The sequence below is a fragment of the Mastigoproctus giganteus genome, chromosome 3, assembly GCF_048544385.1.
Source record: "Mastigoproctus giganteus isolate SK-2022 chromosome 3, ASM4854438v1, whole genome shotgun sequence".
Taxonomy (NCBI): Eukaryota; Metazoa; Arthropoda; class Arachnida; order Uropygi; family Thelyphonidae; genus Mastigoproctus; species Mastigoproctus giganteus.
Window position 1 is genome coordinate 192,247,080 of NC_143577.1, and position 24,843 is coordinate 192,271,922.

The following is a 24,843-nucleotide window of genomic DNA, read 5'->3' on the forward strand; positions in this document are numbered from 1 at the left end:
ATTCGAAGATAGATGGCTCTCTGTCTTCTAACTGGAGTTCTCCAAGGTTGCTTTCACCCAATATTTTCCTCCTATCTGAGGTAGCTGAGTGATCAAATTCAGAAGTGCATTCATGCGTGCATTTGAATTAATCATAGTTCAAGCCAGCATCACTGCTAAATAAGATTAATAATTGTATTCTTGTTAAAAAATGATCATTATTGTATATAATTGTAAACACTGTAATCTTTGTTAATAATAATTGTACTCCTGTTGAAAAAATGAATAGGAGCTCTTTGAAGAGCCCTGAAGGAGCTTATCTGTGGATAAGCTCCTTCAGGACCCTAGAATGGAACTCCTCACTTTGAGCAAAAAAACCATGCTTCCACTTCATTAATTACTTCCTTATCAGTGTGAAAACTGCAACTCCCCTAATGATTTCTTCATTTTAGGGAAGAGATAGAAGTCTGGAATGAGAGGTCAAGAGAATAAGGTGGGTGCTGCAAGGAGGTTGTACCCATTTTCAAAGCCACCTAATTGAAAGGTCCACTGTGAAAGGAGCCTTTGTGAGCAGGGACATTTTCAGCTACCAGGTGGACACCTTTAGATAGCTTCCATCTCTTCAACTCAATAGCCTCTCTTAATCACAGATCTGTATTCACTTTATACTACATATTTCTCCAAAGCTGTTCAAGCAACAGCGCATAAGCTGCTGTATCCTAGTGGTCAGGCGTGTGGGTGCATAAGTACACATGCCTTGAGTGACCTGAGTTCAAGCCTGTGACTGCTGAATACGGTGCTGTTTCTTGTATTCTGTCTATCTTGTAAACTCCTCTGACCGTTTGGTCATCCCGGAGTATAAACAGAAAATTTATTTATTTATTAACTTTCCAGGAAGTTTCGGTAGTACTCCACAGTTTTAATAATAGCAGTAATAGAAAAGAGAAAGATTGAATCAGAAAGTCTGAGAAGAAAAGAAAAGATCTTGAGTGTGAAGCACAGCACTTAAAAACCTGATATTGAAGAAAACAAAGCAATTATTGAAAAATATTAAAATAATAAGTTAAAGGATTCACATTTAGACATGTGCAGGAATTTGTGCATTATTGTGCAAACAGACCTATGGCTAATGTTCACTTCATTTACTGTAAAATTTGTAGTCGCACACAAACCTGAATTATGCGTTTTTATATTTTAATTTTTTTTTTTTAGTGGGGGGAACCCATCACACCCCATTCTTCAGAATTTTTGAAATTAGAATTTAGAAATTAGGCATCAACTCAGCATTCTAATTTGAGAGCTTGAGGTGTAAGGTAAATGCCCTCGAAGAAATTAACATGAGGGGTCCAACTCAACATCAAGTTCTCAGCTGCCCAACTCAACACCAGAGCTCACTCCTGGGCATCAGGCAACACAGCAGCAATCTCAAAGGCAGAATGTGCTGGTCCCAAAGGAACTAGTTATTGTTGGTGACTATTGTCAGGGAGACAGGGAATATATAGTGTAAAAAGAATAGATGGAATAGAACCAGGGTATGTCTGCCAGGGGCAAAAGTTGATGACGTTGTAAAGCATATATCATCTTTTAAGGGCAAAAAAGGTGATATTGTTGTACACATTGGCACCAATGACATTAAGAGCAGGAGATCTGCAGATTTACTTAAAAAGTACAGTTCAATGTTGCAAAAAAGTCATGAGTTAGGGTTAAATTTGAAAGTTTCTGCAATTCTGCCCAGACACGATAGGAGGGAGTACATGATGAGAGCCTTGTAAATCAGTTCGGCCCTGGAGGGAATGTGCAAGGCTCAAGGGTTAGAATTTTTTTCAGCGTGATCTGTGCTTGTTAACAGAAGAGACTGCTTCTACAGGGATGGGATACACTTAAATAGAAAGGGTGCAAGAATATTTGCTGATGCTATCGAGACAGCGTTAGGTGGGTTGGAAAACTGCTAGCTTGGGGGGGGATTCACAGACTAAAGGTTAAAAGTAGCTGCAGGCAGAGGTGAAGGTGATTCTTGCACAACTTCTATTAGAATAAGTAGCGACCTGCAGCGAGGGGTACTGGGGGTTTCAGGGACTGATGGCAGTCATCGTGAAACAGGTGGGTATATGGGATGTGTCAGGGGGAATAGGAATAGGTGCATGTATACGAATGCTAGAAGTATAGTAAATAAATTTGATGAATTTGAAGTGTTAGTCAAAACATCAAAGGCGGATACTGTTGGGATATCAGAGATGTGGTGTCACACTGATATTAGGAATGCAGAAATGGAATTTGGGGAGTACAATGTGTACAGAAAGGATAGACAGGATAGGAAGGGAGGAGGTGTTATGCTGTTAAGAAAAACATAAAATCAAAAGAAGTGCATCCAGTTGATATAGATGAACAGTGCACTGTTGAGTCAGTTTGGTGTGACATAAGCACTGCGAAAGCAAAAATAAGAGGAGTGTGTTATAGGCCTAATGACTCAAATGAGTACAATGAACAATTGTACAGAGAAATAGAGTGGGCTAGTAAATCAGAATGTCTTATAATGGGGGATTTTAACTTTCCAGATATTGACTGGAGCTTGTGTCTTGGTCACTCGCACCCTAGTAAGATTTTGTGGATTTATTGGATGATTATTTTCTGCAGCAGCATGTTCGAGAGGCAACCAGAGAGGGTAATACTCTTAATCTGGTTAACAGCAGTAATCATTCATGTATTAAGAATTTTCAGATAAAGGAACCACTAGGTGGCAGTGATCACAGTGTACTCATATGGGATTTACTTAGATATAATTACCATCAAGGATAAAGGAAAGGGTTTTTGCTTCCGTAAAGGTGAGTACAGTGGTCTCAGGCAGTTTTTAAATTCTGTGCAGTGGGATCAACTGATGTTATTACCAATAGCAAATTCTAAGTGGGAGACATTCAAGGAATTAATCGTGGAAGCTACTAAAAGTTTCATACCTATTAAGAAATATTGTTCAAGGTTTAGGCCTAAATGGTTATCAAATGAACTAAGAGGTTAGGCAGGCGAAAGCAGATTACGAGAAATCTTTGGCAAAGGATGCTAAGAAAAACAGCAAGGATTTCTTTACTTATATAAACTCTCAAAGGAATGGGATGAATCTGATTGGTCCACTTGATATCAATGGTTCGACTGTTGATGATCCTGCTCAGATAGCACACAAACTGAATATGAGTATTTTGCATTTACATTCACACATGAAGAGTTATTAAGGTTTGAAAATGCCAGAAGGTTATCAAATTGTAGCAGAGTGCTTAATGATTTTATAATAACTGAGAGCAAAGTGGAGGAGAAATTGTTGAAGTTAAACATAAGAAAGGCACCTAGGGTGGACGGAATCTATCCAGTTATATTAAAGGAGGTGGCAAAGCAACTAATCAAACCCTTAGCCATAATTATGAGAGCATCCTTGGACTCAGGGAGGACCCCACGGACTGGAGATATGCAAATGTATCCCCAATTCACAAAGGGGGGATCAAAGAGTGATGAGTAATTACAGACCAGTTAGTTTAACTTCTGTTCTGGGTAAAATAATGGAGTCACTGGTTAAAGATGCATTGCAGGATCATCTAGACAAGACTGCAGCAATAATTCAGACACAGCATGGGTTTGTTAAGGAAAAGTCTTGTCTCACAAATTTTATTGGTTATTATGATGTGGTTAAGAGGAACTGGATGCAAAATATAATTTTGATATCATATACTTGGATTTCAGGAAAGCTTTTGACACTGTTGCACATGGAAGACTACTGTACGAATTGGAGCAGAATGGTATTAAGGGTAAATTGCTACAATGGATAAAAGGATGGTTCAGTGGAAGACAGAGGGTGGTAATCAATGGGTGCTGCTCTTCTTGGACTAATGTTATTAGTAATTTTGCACTCAGATATGAAGTTTTCTGAGCAATGCAGACTGGCTGCCAGGGCAGGTAATGGGATTTTGTCAAAGATATATAGGAATTTTGCTAGCAGGGAAAAGGGGGTTATTGTCCCTCTGTATAAGGCAATGGTCAGACCACGCCATGAGTACTGCGTACAGGTCTGGAGGCCTCATTTTAGGAAGGATATAGATTTACTTGAGCATGTACAGAGAAGGCAACAAGATTGGTTGAGGGTAATGAAGGGATCCTCTTACCAAGAGAGGCTTAAGTTCTGCAAATTGCAGCAGCTGGAGACTAGGCACCTGCGAGGTGATCTGATTGAGGTGTATAAGGCCTTGAATGAGTTGAGCATGCTGAATTCTGATGGGATTCTTCCACTTGTTCAGATTAAGAACCTAAGGGGACATAAATTCAAATTAAGGAAAGACAGATGCAGAATAGATGTGCGGAAATTTGCCTTTAGCCAGCGGGTGGTTAATTGCTGGAACGAACTTCCATCTGTCGTTGTGAAAGTTGATAGGTTAAATAAATTTAAGGAGGAACTGGACAGGCATTTGGAGGGAATGGTTGTGTGAATTTTTATTTTTTTTTATTTATTTATTAATTTTATTTTTTTGGCTGATGCTGCATAAGCTCATACACTTGCTTTCTTGCATCACATGCCACTTCTACTACTACTAATACTATTGCTAATAGCTGAAAAAACTTTTGAGACATGTAGAATTCTAAAAATTAAAAGCAGTAAACTAAAAATTAAAAACACTATAAATATTCTTTTATATACAGAAAAATTAGACTAAAAAATTAAGAGTTCGTAAAAGCATCTTTGAGAGAGACCTTCAATCACTTTGTTGTAGTATGACTCAATACCAGTTAGCCCTGCCTTGCAGAAAGCAAAAAGTGTGCACATGAAAAAGCAAAATATTCTTTTATATATAGATGTGTATCTGCAAGTATTAGCTATTCTACTTTAGCCACAACGGCAGGGTCTGTGACTGAGATAGGTCTTCCTTCTCTTGGGTCATTGTGCACCCACACCTGAACTGTCTGCCGACCGGGCTAGCCGAGTGGGTAAAGTACCTGCCCGGCAACCCAAAGGTCGCGGGTTCGATTCCCGCCTCGGGCTTGGATCAAAGTACTGCAAAAACCTTGGGAGATGCAATATGGCCACAGAAGCCGATGCGCCAACAATTACCAAATCAAAAAAAAATCAACCTGAACTGTCTTTTTCCAAGCTGTAACTGAAGTCTTGTCTAGATGATCCTGCAATGCTTCTTTAACCAGTGCCGCCATTAATTTTCCTGGAACAGAAGTTAAACCCACAGGTATATAATTATTTGTGTCAGCCTTTGATCCTCCTTTGTGAATTGGGGTCACATTTACACATCTCCAGTCTATGGGTACTTCCCCCGAGTCCAAGGAAGCTTTCATAATTATGGCCAAGGGTTTGCTTACTTCCTTTGCTGCCTCCTTTAATATAACTGGATAGATCCCATCCACCCCAGGTGCCTTTCTTGTGTTTATCTTCAACAATTTCTCCTCCACTTTACTCTCAGTTATTACAAGATTATCTAGCTTACTGCCAGAGTTGGATACACCTCTGGCATTCCCCTTGCTAAATAACTGCTCATGTGTGAATGTCAATGCAAAATATTCATTTAGTTTGTTAGCTACCTGAGCAGGATCATCAACAGTTGAACCATCGATATCAAGTGGACCAATCTGATTCATCCTCTTCTTTCTAGAGTTTACATAAGTAAAGAACTCTTTGCTGTTTTTCTTTGCATCCCTTCCCAAAGATTTCTCGTAATCTGCCTTCTCCTGCCTAACCTCCTTTGTGACTTGGTTACAGATCAACTTATATCTATCATAGGCTTCTGTGTCGCGTGTTAATTTATATGTATCCCATGCATTTTTCTTTTCTGCCATATGTCATTAGCATTAGCATTAGTAGAGGCATTTGATGCAAGAAAGCAAGCTTATGCAGCATCAGCCAAAAAAAAAAAAAAAAACCCACTTCCACTTAACCCCTCTGTTCGTTCCAAATACCTGTCCAGCTGAGCCTTAAACTTATTTAGGCTATCAACCTCCACCACAAGGGATGGAAGTCTGTTCCACCAACCAACCACCCGCTGGCTAAAGGCAAATTTCCTCACGTCTATCCTACATCTGTCTTTCCTCAATTTGAATTTATGCCCTCTCAGGTGATTTTTCTGAGCTAGAGGAAGAATCCCATCAGCATTGAGCATGCTTAAACCATTCAAGGCTTTATACACCTCTATCAGATCACCTCGCTGGTGCCTAGTCTCCAGACACTGTAATTTGCAAAACTTAAGCCTTTCTTCGTAAGAGCACCCCTTTGTTCCATTCACTAATCTTGTTGCCCTTCTCTGTACTCGTTCCAGCAGCTCTACATCCTTCTTGAAATGAGGCCTCCAGACCTGTATACAGTACTCTAGGTGTGGCCTGACCATTGCCTTATACAATGGAATAATCACCTCCTTATCCCTGCTGGAAAAATTCCTGTATATCATTGACAATACTCCATGAGCTACTCTTGCAGCCCGTCTGCACTGCTCAGAGAACTTCATATTTGCCTGCACAACCACCCCCAAGTCCCTTTCATTCTCTACCACTGTCAGTGTAGTACCACAGAGTTGATACGTTGCTCTGGGGTTGCTGTTTCCCATGTGTAGTACTTTACATTTGTCAATGTTAAACTTCATTTGCCACCTCTCAGCCCATCTGCTCAACCTTTCCAGATCCTGTTGCAGCAGCATAGTGTCAGTAGTGTCCTTTTCCAATTTTTCATAGCTTTATATGATAGGAGTCCTCCCCATATACAGCTTCATCCCATGGTTTGTTTTCCTTCCTTTTCTTGCAAGTGAATAAATTTTATACAAACCTCAACCACTTCCATCTTAACACTTATTCATGGCTCTAGTTCAGTAAGGGCAAGTTGCATTGCTGCTATGGATAAAGGGATGGTTCGGTTGGAGAAAACAGAGATTGGTAATCAATGGACACTGCTCTTCGTGGAGTCCCTCAGGGTTCAGTGTTGGGTCCATTGTAATTTTCTATATTTATCAATGATATTGATGAAGGTATGTTAGGCTTAATGTCCAAGTTCGCAGATGATACGAAGGTTGACAGGGTTGTTAATGACAGTACACTACTGCAACAGGATCTAGAAAAGTTGGGCAGATGGGCTGAGAGGTGGCAACAGAAGCTTAACATTCAAAAATGGAAAGTATTGCATATGGGTAGCAGTAACCCCAGAGTGGCATACCAACTGTGCGATACAACACTTAGGGTAGTGTAGAATGAAAAAGACCTGGGAGTAATTGTGCAGTGAGATATGAAGTTTACTAAGCAGTGCACATAGGCTGCCAAGGGATATCATGGAGTCTTGTCAATGATATATATAGGAATTTTGCTAGCAGGGATAAGGAGGTGATTATCCCTTTGTATTAAGCAATGTTCCGGCTGCATCTTGAATACTGTATACAGGTCTGGAGGCCTCATTTTAGAAAAGTATGTAGAGCTATTGGAACGAGTACAGAGAAGGGCAACAAGATTGGTGAGGGGGGACAAAGGGTTGCTCTTACCAAGGAAGGCTTAAGCTCTGCAAATTGCAGCATCTGAAGACTCGGCACCTGCAAGGTGATCTGATTGAGGTATATAAGGCCTTGAATAGTTTGAGCAAGCTCAATGCTGATGGTATTCTTCATTTTGCTCAGATTACACACCTGAGAAGGCATAAATTCATATTGAGGAAAGACAGTTGGAGAATAGAAGTGTGGAAATTTGCCTTTAGCTAGTGGATGGTTGATTGCTGGAACAAACTTTCATCTGTCGTTGTGGAATTTGATAGCTTAAATAAATTCAAGGAAGAACTGAACAAATCTTTAGAGCGAATGGATTGGTGAAATGGGAAGGTTTTCTTGTTTTTTGCTGATGTTGTATAAGCTTGCTTTCTTGCATCATATGCCTGTAAATGCTAATGCTAAGTGATGAAGCTAGCATTAAATAAAATAAAATATATATATATATACAGGGTGTTTCAAAATTATGTATACACACTTTAAAAATTGATATTTAATGAACAGTGTATACAAATGTAATTTTTTTTGATACTTTGAAGACAAAAAACTTTTTTTTTACAACAATAAAACTTTACTTTAATTGTTCAAAATGCCCTCCAAAACTGAAGATAGATGCATGAATGGCATCTGTCTTCAACAGATCTACATACTGAAAACTGGAATGCACAAATCAGGTGAAATATTTTCTGCTTTTTGTTGAATTTTTATACACAATTCCTCCAATGTTTGCAGTTTGTGACTGTAAACCTAATTTTTTTTCGAGTATCCCCAAGCAAAAAAATCTAAAGGGGTGAGATTTGGCAACCTTGGAGGATATTCAAAAGCACTCCCTCAATGTGACCTATCCAGTGATTGTGAAATTCATTGACAAGATAATCGCGCACAGCCGTATGATAACATGGAGGTGCACCTCCATGTTATCATACGGTTACCATCTTGTTGAAAATACACCAATGCATCTGCAAACATGTCTCTGATGTTTGGTACAGTACAATCCCTCAACATATCCAGATATTTTTTCCATTAACAGTGCCACTGAATCGATAGGGACCAGTTATTCCACGCAAAGAGAGCCGCATCCACATAGTAATGCCTGGTAGATTGACGTCTTTCTGTAGGGTGATGTGTGGATTTTCAGTGGCCCAGTAAACACAATTATGATGATTTATATGGTTATTTATTTTAAATGTGGCCTCATCTGACTACACAGTTATATCCTGAAAAGCATGGGTTTTCCCATATATATATATATATATATATATATATATATTTTTTTTTTTTTTTTTTTTTTTTTTTGAATGTACTGCTCACAATGCAGTCGTTGATCTGATTCATCTTCCTGGATTTCATGCACTAATCAAAGTATAAATGACTTAAAGTTTAATTCCTTCATCATTCTAAAAACACTTGTATGGTTTAAACCTAGCTCTTGTGAACACTGTCTCACAAGATCACATTTCTTACAGCTTCAACATTTTCATTCCTTCTGGATGTCCTCTTCCTGCCACATGCTAAGTCATTGATATTCTGAATGGTTCCATGCTCCTCAAATTTATCCCGCAAATGAGTAATTGTTAAACATGTGGGCGCTTTTGTTTCATATCATGATTTTCAAGCATGCTGAACATTTTCATATTTCCAATACCATTTTATAATTGCCTTTCTTTCTTCAAAACTTAATTGGATACTCTGCATCGTCTTAGAGGTATCTATAAAATAAAGCAAAAATTAAATTTTTGTTAAAAAATTGTCTATTTTTAAACTACAAAATGAGTTTAAGAAAATTAAATTGGTGCATATTGTTCATTAAATATAAATTTTTAAAATGTGTAGACATAATTTTGAAACACTGTGTGTGTGAGTGTGTGTGTTTTAAAAATTTAAGAAACACGCATGCACATTAATTAATGAGACAGTAGTATATATGCATAATATCAAATCTGTAGTTCAAATATTTCTAGGTGAAGGTAAATACTTATTGACTACCCTTCATATTGTATTCCACTTTCTAATTCAACAAACATTACCCTTGTCAACAGTTATAGCTTCTCAAATATCAATCTGTTTCTTACTTGCTTAAAAACTTAAATTCTTCTGAACTTGTTCTTGTCTTATTTCCTGCAAAGAGAGAGAGAGGACCTTTTGCTCCTGAGAACAACTTCAACAACCATCAGATTTTTAGACAAAATCACACATCCTTACTGAGAATGACTAATTTCTATCCTTTCCAAAAAAATAACTTGACTTTCTCTTTCATTCTCAGTGTTACTTGCCTTCTAAACATCCACTACAAGTGCAAATTTCAAATTTGGTCTACTCAAGAAATATTGTTCCCACATTTGGGGTGATTTCCCCAAAAACCCTCTTCAACTCCTGGACTTTATCCAAATGAAATTAGTTTTACTTACATACTCACTCAGTATTTTTTATGTATATACACCGATGAGCCAAAACATTATGACCAGAGAGTTGTTATGCAAATCGAAGCAACTGCATGTGAACTATGGTGTGTGCGCGTGCGGGTCGAGACACGCTATAAAAAAAACACCTGATGCTGAGCTCCGTTAATCAGTGTTACTCTTGTTCTTCACATGGGAAAGGCAGCAGCAGACTTAAGCGAGTTTGACAAAGGCCAAATTGTAATAGCCAGATGATTGGGTCAGCATATCCGAAATGGCACAGCTGGTAGGGTGCTCACGGTCAGCCGGGGTTAGTACCTACTGAAAGTGGTCAGAGGAGGGAAAACCCACGAACCGCCGACAAGGTGTTGGAAGACCACGGCTCATCGATGCTCGAGGTGAGCGAAGGCTTCCCGGATAGTACGTGGCAACTGTGGTGCAACAATTCACCTGTAATTGGAATGCTGGTGATGGAAGTAATGTGTCACAACACACACATCAAACCCTGCTGAAAATGGGGCTGCATTGCCGCAGGCAGCTCCAGGCAGGAGGGTCCATGCTAACCATGGTTCACCGGCGACAGTGCCTACAATGGGCATGCGAGCATCGAAACTGGACCTTGACTGATTGGAAGGTTGTCTGGTCTGATGAATCACGTTTCCTGTTGCACCATGTGGATGGTCGGATACATATTCATTGTTTACCTGGGGAAGTGATGGTGTCTGGATGCACCATGGGATGAAAACAAGCAGGTGGCGGCAGTGTCATGCTTTGGGCAATGTTCTGCTTGGATACCCTGGGTCCAGTCATCCATGTGCCAGGGACTCTGATGTCTACCACCTACCTAAATATCATTGCTGATCAGGCACACCCTTTCATGGCAGCGGCCGTGCCCTCTGGCGGTGCAGTCTTTCAGCAGGATAACGTGCCATGCCACACGGCCCGGATTGTTCGAGACTGGTTCGCAGAACATGAAGTAGACTTCCAGTTATTGCTCTGGCCTCCAAATTCCCCAGATATCAAACCCATTGAGCATCTGTGGTTTGTGTTGGGACAGCAACTCCAATCTGCGGCATCTCAACCACGGACCTTACAGAATTTAAAGGATCTGCTGGTTACGTGTTGGTACCTGATACCACAAGACACATTTAGAAATCTTGTAGTGTCCATGCCTCGCCGGGTACGAGCTGTTTTGGCTTCACGTGGAGGACCAACATATTAGGTAGGTGGTCATAATGTTTTGGCTCATCGGTGTATATATCTGTGTAATTGAGAATACAAGATATTCTCTATCACACAGATGTTCATTTTTTTGTTTCATGACTTTCCTACAGATATCCTATGAGAAAATCCACCTCTTTCTTCCAAACTAGTCGAAACGTCTGTATCAAATAGTCAACAACCATTCACAGTTCAACTCCAAACTCTTCCTCTTCATTTATGAACAACCTTTTTCATATATGTTTCCTGAAAATTACAATCTACAGAAATTCAAGCCGACAGAAGATGTATTTTCTGTCTTCAGTCTACAGTATTACAAGTTTTAATAACTTTCGGGTTTACAAACAAGAAAGAAAAAGTTGTGTGGATTAAAGTAGGTTTAAAACTGTCATAATCAGCTAACTTTGTCTTTTCTGTTTGAATAAAATGCTGATGCTTTTCAGTATTTCATTCAAACGTAACTACATAGATTTAGCTGACATGTTCACTATCAAAGAGGAGTAATGAACGTAGTGGATCAGCTTTACGTACTGAAGAGTATATATATATAGAGAGAGAGATTTGTGTGGTGGTGAGGGATAACTGAAGTTGGCTAGTAAGAGTGATTAGAAAATACTGTAGGGGGAAAAACCTTGCCTTTCTTCTGTTACTGTAAAGGGCAATTACACTTATTGCATTACGCAGCATCACTTAACTGTGGTACTTTTTGCTTTTCCTTCTCTCTCCATATATTCATTTATCAATATCAAATGCTCTACTCATTTCTAAACAATGCTGCTGTCTTGCTGGTATTAATTATTGCATTTTGTTATTTATCTTTCCTTTAAATTCACTTTAAATTCAATCCCTGCTTATTTATTTCAATTTTAAAGTTTATTAAAAATGAATTATATGAGCCACTTTTAACAAGTTTTAAACTCTTATCAGTTTTAATTTATTATATATATATAGCACTACTGTTGGTTGTATAGTAATATCAACCCATTTCAGGTTCAAGGATTAGGCACAGCTCTCAAGATACTATTCTCTGATCACCCTGGTATTGACCTTAATGCAAATTCAATGAATGACTGTAAATTTCACCTTACAAGGACAGAAATTGTGTCCCTCTTGAATGCATTTGGAAGGTAAACTGAAATATCAATCATTATTAATATTTAATATGAGAGGAAAAGAAAACTTAAAAAAGTGTAATGGCTATATGTAGGATTTCTATCTTGCTTGCAAAATGCAAAAAAAATTATTTATTTATTATTATTTTTTATGGTTACTCCAAACATGAAAGGCATTGGAACTTCTAATACTCATGAGTAAGCTGAAAGTTGAGAAAACAACAAATACTACAACAAGTTTACTTTGCATTATAATATTCATGAAATACATAAGAAAGAAGATTGTTCTGAAGAACAGAAGTGTAAAGGAGAAGTGAACAAGTTAGTTCACTAAGTTTCGAGTTGAATTGTGAATAGATGTTGTTTACTTTGGAAGAAAGAAGGAATTACAAAAGAACAGCGTCCATAGAAATATTTGTAGAGAGGGCATGCAGCAGAAACTGAATGTCTGTGTGATTTTGAGAGAGAGAGCATTAATTAATCTGTCCAAAGGAAGTGCTGCCTTCCTTTGGACAGAGTCTAGATGTTTTAGAGAGGCTTGAGGATACCATCTCAGATGTGGAAGCCATATTTCATGGTAAGGTAAATTTGTGATTTGTTCTACCAGATAAGCACCCTCTCCTCTGCTCAAAATAACTGTAAATGAGACAAATGGAAATACCACATCTGAGATGGTATCCTCATCAGACCAGGAGATCCATCTCCAATCATTCAAGGTCCAGTGACAATGGTCTTTCACCCAGTTGAGGTGTAGAGTCCTTTGTCGAGGGTCAGCGGCTTCCATAACCTATTGCGGCTAATGATCGCCTGATGGTCTTGGTGGATACATTTCTGGCACGTTCCTTGTTGAAGTCAGTGGTAATTTGTGCTACTGTCACTCTCCAGTTGGCTGAAACAATGCAACACAGACATCGGCGGCCATGTTCATCCACCTCTTTTCTCCGGCCACAGCGCTATCCGCGATGAGATGTTATTCTGGAAATGGTGTATTCCTGATACTCTTGATACTGTCGAATAGGGATAGTGCAACTTCTGTACCACCTCCACGATAGAGTGACTCGTGTTGGGCACCCACTATCATCCCTCTTACAAAGTCAGTTAAGTCACAACTTTTATCCATACTGATATCGAATTGCCGTCTACGTGAATGCAGTGTACCTATATACCTGCCAAGCAGTGAGTTTGTACACTAGCGAGAGAGGTGAGAGTATTGTGTTGCCCAGGATCCCATGAATTCTGTCCTTTCAGTGTAGATGGGAATTGATATCAGTGTAATTAAAAATGAGACTAGAATCATTTCATAAATGACATGGTGCATTTTTCCAGTCACTGATGCCCCGGTAAACTTACAAAGAGACATCCTAAATGTCATTGATTTTTCATATGCAATATCTATTGCCTTGTCATTGCCACATAAATGATGTCAATTGGTGATTAATATACTAGTTGAAAATTTTCATAGACACAGACAATTCTGGGCTGCTGATCTTTGTTGTTACTATGAGGAAAAATGCTGAAAACAGTTGTATTCAAACAACAGTTCCCCCCAATTCTAATTTTGAAGGCACAAGGCCTGCTTTCCTTATGATGATTAATTAAATAACTGAATATTGCTTGAATATTTGCAAAAAAATGTTGGTTAATGAAAAATTTATTCATTATTATGCACCTTTGAAATTATAAAATAGCTAATGCTATTTTGCCTTCAAAATTATAAAAAGTGGGATTTTTTTGTCTTCTTCTTCTTCTTGTGTGTGTGTGTGTGTGTTGGGGCTGGCAGGATTTAAACTGCCTAGTAAATGCAAAGGTCTTAATGCCCACAGCAGAATTTTCTTTTCCATGAGTTGCAATCACACTGCACTGCTCTCAAATAAATAGCACTACTGAAAGGTTAATCTGTCATATATCTAAAAGATTTATATATTTTTTGGCATATTAACATTGGTAATAGTGTTTTGGATTGAGCAACTCTTGGTAAGAAAAGTTTGTTCTGTAAGCATTGAGACGGTTGCAGTTGTCTGAGAAACATAGAATGAGAGGATAAGAAAGTCATTCTACTTTTCATAATTTTAACTATTCAAGTATCAAATCTAGAACATTCTGACTTACCAAAATTTTTACCTTATAAAATGGACAGTGCTTGCATGCCTTCTAAGAAAGATAAATGAACAAAAGAGTGAGAAAAGGCAGTTCTTTCATAAATGGCATTGATCTCTCATATTGGGAGGCTAATATAATTTGAAAAAAGGAAAAAAAACCTCATAAAAGTTTTATGCATATTTAAAATAAGAGAGGTACAACTTAATTAGGTTCACTTAAAATATATTTATGTTTGACTGTTGTATCCAGGTATCATTGTTGGGGGGGCGGGGATGACAACAAGGTTTTTGAGTGTGTTTTTTTTTTTTTCTTTAGATCGACCTAGGAACACATATGCCCACCCCAGAATACACCCCTGGACTTAACACTTTGGCATTTTTCATATTGTGAGTTGAACCATCATAAGTGCTTCATTGATGGGGATAAAAAAAGTAAAAAAGTAAAGTGCAGCCATTATCAACCCACTGCAGGATGGAAGCCTCCTCAACAATTCATGTTGAGGGAAATGGACCATAATCTGCCACGCTGGTCCAGTGCGGGTTGGCAGATCGACCGTATTCAGCAGTCAGAGGCTTGAACCCCGGTCTACTCAAAGAGCGTGTGCTACTGCACTCCCGCTCCTGCCCACTCGGCTACGGAGGCCTCTGATATCTGTTCACTAATACGGCAACAAAATGGCTGTCATTCTGCTGACAGTATTGTTTCTTAAAATGTCACTTTTTGAACAAAGATTGTTTACCTTTTTTTATTGACAAAGTTATCCTCTGAGACAGTAGAAATGAAAAAGAAAAGTCTTATTAAGAGGTAGGATATTTGAATAGTACAAGCATTTGAAAGATTGATGATATTTCATTGAGGATGCTATGAGGTGTGGGAGACCATGCATGGTCTGCCAAATAATGTTTTTAATGATGTTTAGATTGAGTCATTTAGATTAAGTATCCTGAGTGCTAAGCATTCTAGTGATTTTCAGCTCTGATATGTAGCTATCTTCCTTTCAGAACAGTTTTCATCTGAGCAAAGAGACAATCTCTCTTTCTCTCTCTCTCTCTCATTAACAAGGACTAATCACTAATATACTAACTCTCAGCCGCTCAGTCATTAGGTGATACTGCTCCTGTTACCTTGTGGTGGGGCCGACCGGGCTAGCCGGGTGGGTAAAGTGCCTGCCTAGCAACCCAAAGGTCACGGGTTTGAATCCTGCCTCGGGCTTGGATCAAAGTACTGCAAAAACCTTGGGAGGTGCATTATGGCCACAGAAGCCGATGTGCCAACAACTACCAAATAAAAAAATAAAAAAAAAACTTGTAGTGGGACCAGTAACCAAGGAGGAAAAGCTCTCACTCCTGGAGCTAAAAGGAGCTACAATGTACTTTACCAGATAGCAAATTGATCAGAATCCTTCCACTGCCAAATGACAGAAGGAAGAAGACACTTCAAACAGCTTGCCCAACATTTCTAATCATACATTCATGACAGAGCAGACAGTGTTAGTAAGTTCTTGCCATTTTTAATTCAAAAGTGCGTAGCAAATGCTGTTAGCCCACCCACCAATAATGACACAACAATTAAAATCAGATTTCCTTACTGAAACATTTGATCATTGGCACTCTGAACTGCCCTAGAAAATAACAACCTTTGGAGGTATTTATGTAAAAGTCTCCACTTTTTTTTTTTTTCTTTTTTTTTCCCCTTCAAATAGGCCTCAGAGGTTGGGAATATGTTCATGTTCATAATGACTGCAACAATACTACACCAACCGTTATAAACTTTTATTGAAATATATTAAAATTGGTAATAATAATAATAAGATAAAAATAAGTAAAATGAATAGTATAATTAAGCTGGATAAAACTGATAAAATAAGATACACTGTCTGCACAATAAAATAAAAATAAAATATATACAATGAAATAAAACAATATAGATCACAAGATAAAAGTGATAAAACAACGAAGCTTTCAGAGGCGTCCACCTCCTTTATCAACAGTAAAGCTTAATGTACAGTACATCCTTAAATATCAGCATGCTCATGTTTCCACAGGAGCATGGGCAGTACTCTCCATATGCGCACTGGAAATGCAGCAGTGCGTAGCACACGCTTCTTGATTAGACCGGGGTTCGAGCCTGTGACCACCAAATACGGAGGATGCGGAAATGTCAGGAAATGACTACCACATATCCCCGGAGCAATATGGCCTTAGTTGCTAATGCTCCTAAAAACCAAATAACAAACAAGCACTGGAAATGGCTCAGGAGCATGCCAGGCAGAACCGGTCATCCCCTCCAAGAACCACAGCTTTGAAGAGGGGATGAATGCGGACTCCCTTGTCTCTGTTAATATTGTTATGCTCAAAGGAGCATTTCAAACTCTCAAGCCACTTGTGGTCCCAAAATCTCTGTGACCGGTTGACGATAACAGCTTCGTCAGGAGAGATTTGATGCCAGAGCATTTTTGGGAGGGGAATCGTCAAATCTCTCCTGACAAAGCTGTTATTGTCGACTGGTCACAAAGATTTTGGGACCGCAAGTGGCTCAAGAGCTTGCAAATTTGCTCCTCTGAGTGTAACGATATTAATAGAGACAGGGGAGTCCACATTCATCCCCTCTTTGAAGCTGTGGTTCTTAAACAGGATGAACGGTTCTGCCTGGCACGCTCCCGAGTTATTACCGGTTCCAGTGCACATATGGAGGGTACTGCCCATGCTCTTGTGGAAACATGTGCTGTGAACCATGAGCCTGCTGATATTTAAGGATGCACTGTACGTTAAACTTTACTGTTGATAAAGAAAGCTTCGGTGTTTTATTGCTTTTATGCTGTGATCTATATTGTTTTATTTCATTGTATATATTGTATTTTTTTATTGTACAGACAGTGTATCTTATTTTATCAGTGCTATTTGGATTAATTATACTATTCATTTTACTTATTATTATTATTATTAACAATTTTAATTTATTTTATTTTATTTCAATAAAAGTTTATAATGATTGGTGTAGTATCGTTGCAGTCATTAACAAGTCTCCACTCATTCCACTTTAAATACTTCAAAGGGTTTCAAGCAGGGTGAGATTCTCATACACATCACATATGAAGAAACTGTCCAAGAACTAAAAGATCAAAACGTCATAGAAGAAGCCAAGAAAATTCTGATTAAAAAAGGAAGACACATTTGTACCAACTTGATATATCATACTCACCTTCAGTTCACCAAATCCTCCAGCCAATGTAAAGGCAGGATATCTATATTTTCAAGTTCATTTGATAATTCAGATATCCATCTGACAATTTGGAACTGCAGAGATTTCCAAAGTAATAAATGTTCACAATCTTATTACCCACTATACTCTTGCCATTATCTGTCTTCAAGAAATGAGTTTAACTTCAATGGTAAATGAAAGGCTACTTATGATACAGGATTTCTGAGAATGATAGGAGATTAAACATGCCATTCTTTATGACCTATGAATAAAATATGTAATCTTCTGAATGGAAGTCTACAAAAGAAAAAAAATTCAGACTGAGAGGTCTAAAGATAAAGTTATACAGATTAATATTATGGAGAATGAAGATATAATTATATCATTTAAATTAAATTTTAAAGAGACACTTAAAACAACAAAAAAAATTACAGCAAAATAATTACTGCATTTAATAGAGTTAGGGGTAAGGGAAGGTGCTATTTTGTTCATGTGAACCTCACCATCCCTATGCCAAAACAAAAAATAAAGAATCAAATAAACATAAAAAGAACTAAAGCAACACTCACCCTGGGGGAATGAACACACAGTCCTTGCCCAAAAAACAAGTGCTACTAAATAACATAAAATAAAACCACAAAAAAATAAATAAATAAAAAAAAGAGCCCACAAGAACTATCTTTTCACAGACACCAGCAATTTTGAACTCTGAAAAAGAGTTAATGCTCTCTTAGAAAAATATTGGTCAATGTCCTGATGTGCCCTGAACATTAAGAGAAATAAAGAACCAAACATAAAATATGCTATGGCTACTGCCCTCTATAGAATAAATTAGAAACATAATAAACAAAATTTAGATTTAGATTCTAAATCAGGAAATCCAAAAAAAAACATGCAAATATGCAACTCAAAACTAAAAAATAATAATACATAGAAACTGAACTTAAATAACTCAAATGACTATGTATAAGTATAGTACAAAAGCATCAATAATACATAGCCAAATCTGAATGAGCAGAATATTAGCAAAGCGGCATCGTTTTAAGTTTATCTCATATTGTGAATACCTTCACAATGAGTTGCCATGATATTGCACTACTTTGAATAAGTAACGCTTCACCTGAAGAGAAGACTAATGTTACTTATTCTCAGATGGATACCACCACCCAGACAGCACCGTGTCAGGGCTATTTGGCCCTTCTTCGGTGGGGTGGGTAGGTATCCGAGTGATGCAATGATGGCAAAACAGTTATGAAGTATAACTCCACAATATGAGAGATGCTTGATGGTGTATGATGTATTTAGACTATAAAGCGTAGGCTTACGCTTTATAGTCTGAATGAGATATAATGATATATGAGATATATCACAATATGAGATATAACTTAAAACGATGCCGCTTTGCTAATATTCTGTTCAATCAGATTTGGCTATGTATTATTGATGCTTTCGCACTATACTTGTACATAGTCTAGACTTTTCCATAGCTTGAGACTTACACCCTAAACGCTTTATATAACTCAAATGATTAAATTAATTATTATTACTATAAACCAAGTGACAGAATAAATAAAAACATAATGAAGAATCCAAGTGGTGGACATAAGCATTCAAATTAAACTGTAAGGACAGAAAAAACTAAATAAAATAAAAGAATGGAGGGGATTTATTTTTTTTCTTTTTTTTTTTTTTTTGGCATAGTAAGGTTCATAGGAGCAAAATAGCACCTTGCCTTAACCTTAACTCCATTAACAGCATTATTTATTTTGCAGTTTAAATGTTTCTTTAAACTTTAATTTATGCTATACTTACTTTTTGACTGTAATGGCATAATTCACTAGGAATTTATATAGAGGTAACACTGTTAATAATGCTATATGCTTAGAAATCATTAAGTACCTGAGAGATAAAATCAGAAGTGAGAGACCTGATCTGTGGATAATGAAAATTTGGAATTACTTCATAACAATACTTCAACAAATTGTGTTACAGTAATTCTTGACAACCCTTCTTAACAATCTGTAACTGTCTAACAGCATTCTCCATTTTCATCCTGATCATGTGTCATGTGGTTTTATTTATTTTTTTTCTTTTTCACAAATTAAAGAACTCATTAAAAGGACAATGAGTTTCTTATGAAGTATTACAGAATTTTTTTACAAGTTACAATAAATACTACATTCGATCAAGGAAATTTCTAAAGAAAAAATTAAATGTGTAAATAGCCAAGGTCATCAATTTGAAAAATGTGATGTGCAATTATCATAATATTATATTTGTTTAAATCTCCAGATAAAACAACCACTAAGTGGTGGTGTTCACAGTGTAATTATTTACGATTTACTTAAAGATGTTACTACCATCAAGGGTAAGGCAAAAGATTTTGCTATCATAAACTTGACTGCAGTGGTCTCAGACAGTTTTTAAATACTATACAGTGGTACCAACTGATGATGTTACCATCAGAAATTCCTAAATGGTAAACATTAGCATTAGTAGAGGCATATGATGCAAGAAAGCAAGCTTATACACCAACAGCCAAAAAAAAAAAAAAAAAAAAAAAAAACCTTCCCATTTTGCCCATCCAGTCACTCCAAATGTTTGTCTAGTTCAGCCTTAAATTTATTTAAGCAATCAACTTCCACAACAAGGGATGGAAGTCTGTTCCAGCAATCAACTACCCTCTAGCTAAAGGCAGACTTCCACACATCTATTCTACAGCTGTCTTTCCTCAATTTGAATCTATGTCCCCTCAGATTCTTAGTCTGAGCAAGCAGAAGTATCCCGTCAGCATTGAGCCTGCTCAAACCATTCAAGGCCTTATACACCTCACAGATGCCTAGTCTCCAGATACTGCAACTTGTAGAACATAAGCCTTTCTTCGTAAATACACTCCTTTGTTCCTCTCACCAATCTTGTTGCCCTTCTCTGTACACCAGCAACTCTACATACTCCTAAAATGAGGCCTCCAGACCTGTACACAGTACTCAAGGTGCAGACTGACCATTGCCTTATACAAAGGGATAATCACCTCCTTGTCTCTGCTACCAAAATTCTTATATATCATTGACAAAACTCCATGACATGCTCTAGCAGTCCATTTGCACTACTCAGAGAACTTCATATCTGACTGCACAATTACCCCCGGTCATTTTCATTCTCCACCTCCCTGATTATAGTATCACACAGTTGGTACATTTCTCTTGGGTTATCCATATGCAGTACTTTGCATTTGTCAATGTTAAACTTCAGTTGCCACTTCTCAGCCCATCTGCCTATCTTTTCTAGATCCTGTTGCAGTAGCATAGTGTCCTTACTGTCATTAACAACCCTGCCAACCTCGATATCATCTGCAAACTTGATCATTAAGCCTGATATACCTCCATCGATATCATTGATAAATACACAAAACAACAATGGGCCCAGCACCAAACCCTGGCTGACTCCACTAATAACATTAGTCTGCGTAGAGCAGCTTCCATTCATTACCACTCTCTGTCTTCTCCCACTCAACCATCCCTTTACCCATTGTAGCAACTTGCGCTTAATGCCACACTGCTCCAATTTGTACAGCAGTCTTCCATGTGCAACAGTATCAAAAGCTTTCCTGAAATCCAAGTACAGTCGATTCCGGTTATTTGGGACACATCGGGACTAGTGCATTTTGGCCCGATTAAGCGGCTGCCCCAATTATCCGAAGTTTCACTTAAATAGTTAAAAATACAATTTACCCCCCCCCTTTACAATTAGTTCACTGTACAATCAAATCACGTTACGACGAACTCAAAATAGTGCGATGTGCAATAAGCGCCGGTCATTATGATCACGTTTGTGAATTGAATTTTAATTCTATTAAACAGCGATTCTAATTAGCGAAAATAGGAGGAATATTATCCACAGGCTATAAAAGTAAAGATATATTAAGCACAAATTTACCCTTTATTACCTTACCAATTAAAAAATTAAATGATACGTGAAAATCGGAAGAATATACGTGATAATCGGGATAATTAATACGTACTGTAATATGTACATACTAACTAAACTAGTTGACATTTCTGTTCACTGACATTTGTTGGTGGGGGCTGAAATTTAAAACAGTAAAAAGATAAGCAATCAATAACAAAGAAGAGGGCACACACAAATTGCACGTAACACAACACGCGCAAGTGAGAACGGAGTAACAAATTAGGAAGCTTTAAAAATAGGAATGAAGAGAAGATTCTGAAAATTATTTTTTTTATATGATTGAAGATTCCATGGAAGTGTAAACACATTATACCATAATAACCCACAGAATTTCAGCTGCCGATATTATCGCAAATTCAATAAGATCGAGTTTACTGTCCGTTTATGATAGATTGCACTAACAGAAAAGCCCAATAAACAGATGACTGCTAATTGTTTTTATTTGTTTTATGGTTGTGACCTCCAAAAATCCGACCGAACTACGTGGTACGGTCGGAGACAATCGTAGGGTAATCTCCAGTGCTGAGGTCTCCTGCCCCGATTAAACGGCATTTTGACCCAATTAAGCGAAGTAAACCCTGGCTATTTTCTCGATTGGTTTTTGTTTTTTAAGATTTGCCCCAAATAAACGGCTGCCCCGATTAACCGGTGGCCCAAATAACCGGAATCCACTGTATATGATATCAAAATTATATTTTGCATCCAGTTCCTTTGTGACCACATTGTAGTATCCAATCAAATTGGTCAGCAAGGTTCCCCCTTAACAAACCCATGCTATGTCGGAACTATTACTGCACTCTTGTCTAGGTGATCCTGTATCACTTCTTTAACCAGTGACTCCATTATTTTCCCTGGAATAAAAGTTAAAATAACAGGTCTGTAATTCTTTGTGTCACCCTTTGTGAATTGGGGATACATTTACACATCTCCAGTCCATGGGGACCTCACCTGAATCTAAGGATGCTCTCATAATTATGGCTAAGTGTTTGCTAACATCCCTCGCTGCCTCCTTTAATATAACTAGATAGATTCCATCCACCCCAGGTGCCTTTTCTATGTTTAACTTCAACAATTTCTCCTCCACTTTGCTCTCAGTTATTACAAAATCACTTAGCTCCCTGTTAGTTTGATAAACTTCTGGCAATCCCCTCCTTGAATAACTCCTTATGTATGAATGTAGATGCAAAATACTCATTCAGTTTATCAGCTACTTGAGCAAGATCATTAATAGTCACACCATCTTTAAGTGGACCAATTTGATTCATCCCCTTCCTTCTAGAGTTTACATAAATAAAATACTCTTTGCTGTTTTTCTTTGCATCCTTTGCCAAAGATTTCTCATAATCTGCCTTTGCCTGTCTAACCTTTGTTATTTGATTACAGACTAGCTTATATCTGCCATAGGCTTCTGTGTCGCCTCATAATTTTTATGCATCCCATGTATTTTTCTTCTCTGCCATGAGCCTCAGTAATTCATCTGACATCCATTTAGGCCTGAACCTCGAATAGTATTTCTTAGTTGGTATGAAAAGCTTAGTAGCCTCCAAGATTAAGGCCCTGAAGTTTGGTGAATTCTAAATTCCATTTAGAATTCATCATTGGTAACCATTAGTTGATCCCACTGTATAGGTTTTAAAAACTGTCTGAGACCACTGTAGTCACCTTTACGAAAGCAAAACCCTTCCCTTTACCCTTGATGGTAGTTATATCTTTAAGTAAACCCCACATCAGTACACTATGATCACTGTCGCCTAGTGGTTCTTTTATATGCAAATTCTTAATGCATGAATAATCACTGCTGATAATCAGATCAAGAGTATTATTCCCTCTGGCTGCCCCTCCAACATATTGCTATAGAAAACAATCGTCCAATAAATCCACAAAAGTCTTTCTAGTGTGCGAGTAACCAATCTACAAATATATATATAGCATCTGCCAAAAAAAGGGAAAAAAACGCCTTCCCGTTTCATCCATCTATTCACTCCAGATATGTGTCTAGTTCTGCCTTGAACTTATTTAAATTGTTGACCTCCACTACAACAGATGGAAGTCTGTTCCAGCAATCAACCATCTGCTGACTAAAGGCAAACTTCCACACATGTTCTGCAACTGTCTTTCCTCAGTTTGAATCTATGCCCCCTCAGGTTCCTAATCTGAGCAAGTGGAAGTATCCCATCAGCATTAAGCCTACTCAAAAGATTGTAGGTCTTATACACCTCAATTAGATTACCTCGCAGGTGCCTAGTCTCCAAATGCTGCAACTTGTAGAACTTAAGCCTCTTCTGGTCAGAGCACATCTTCATTCATTCAAGGAATTAATCGTAGAAGCTACTAGGCTTTTCATACTAACTAAGAAATACTCTTCAAGGTATAGGCCTATATGTATGTCAGATAAACTGATGAGTCACGTGGCAGAGAAGAAAAATGAATGAAATGCATATGCATTATCAGGCAACACAGAAGCCTATTGTAGATATAAATTAGTCTGACAAGTTACAAAGGTTAGACAAGCAAAGGCAGATTATAAGAAATCTTTGGTGAAGGATGCAAAGAAAAAAAGCAAAGACTTTTTTACTTATGTAAACACTAGAAGAAAGGGGATAAATCGGATTGGTTCGACTGCTGTTGTTCCTCCTCAAGTTGCTGACAAACTGAATGAAAATTTTGCAACTTCGGTCATACATGAGGAATTCTTTAGGAAAGGGAATGCCAGAAGTTTATCAAACTTTAACAGAGAGCTAAATGATTTTGTAATAACTGAGAGGAAAGTGGAAGAGAAATTCTTGAATTTAAACATAAGAAAGGCATCTGGGGTGGATTGGATCTATCCAATTACATTAAAGGAGGCAGTGAAGGAAGTAAGCAAAAGCCATAATTATGAGAGCTTCCTTGGAGTCAGGGGAGGTCCTGCTGACTGGAGATGTGTGAATGTATCCCCAATTCACAGAGGGGGGGGGGAATCAAAGGGTGACACGAGTAATTACAGACATGTTAGTTTAACTCCTGTTACAAGGAAAATAACAGTCACTGGTAAAAGAAATAATGCAGGATCTTCTGGACAAGACTGCAGTTATAGTTTAAACACAGCATGGATTTGTTAAGGGGAAATCTTGTCTGACCGATTTGATTGGATACTATAATGTGGTCACAAAGGACTGGATGCAAAAATAATTTTGATATCATATACTTGGATTTCAGGAAAGCTTTTGAAACTGTTGCACATGAAAGATTGCTGTACAAGTTGAAGCAGTGTGGCATTAAGGATAAATTGCTGCTATGGATAAAGGAATGGTTTAGAGGAGAAGACAAAGTGGTACTCTTCATCAACTAATGTTATTAATGGATTCCCCTAGGGTTTGGTGATGC

At 37.8% G+C, this 24,843-nt stretch overlaps 1 protein-coding gene across 2 annotated transcripts in view; it reads left to right on the forward strand.

Moving 5' to 3' along the window:
- Positions 1–24,843, forward strand: part of LOC150088528 (ERO1-like protein beta) — a 176,134-nt gene that overhangs the window by 145,084 nt on the left and 6,207 nt on the right. For both annotated transcript variants that reach the window (XM_090369548.1, XM_090369551.1), the window contains one exon: positions 12,086–12,222. In XM_090369548.1, coding sequence (XP_090225674.1) covers positions 12,086–12,222 — 137 coding nt within the window. The remainder of the gene's footprint in view (positions 1–12,085; positions 12,223–24,843) is intronic.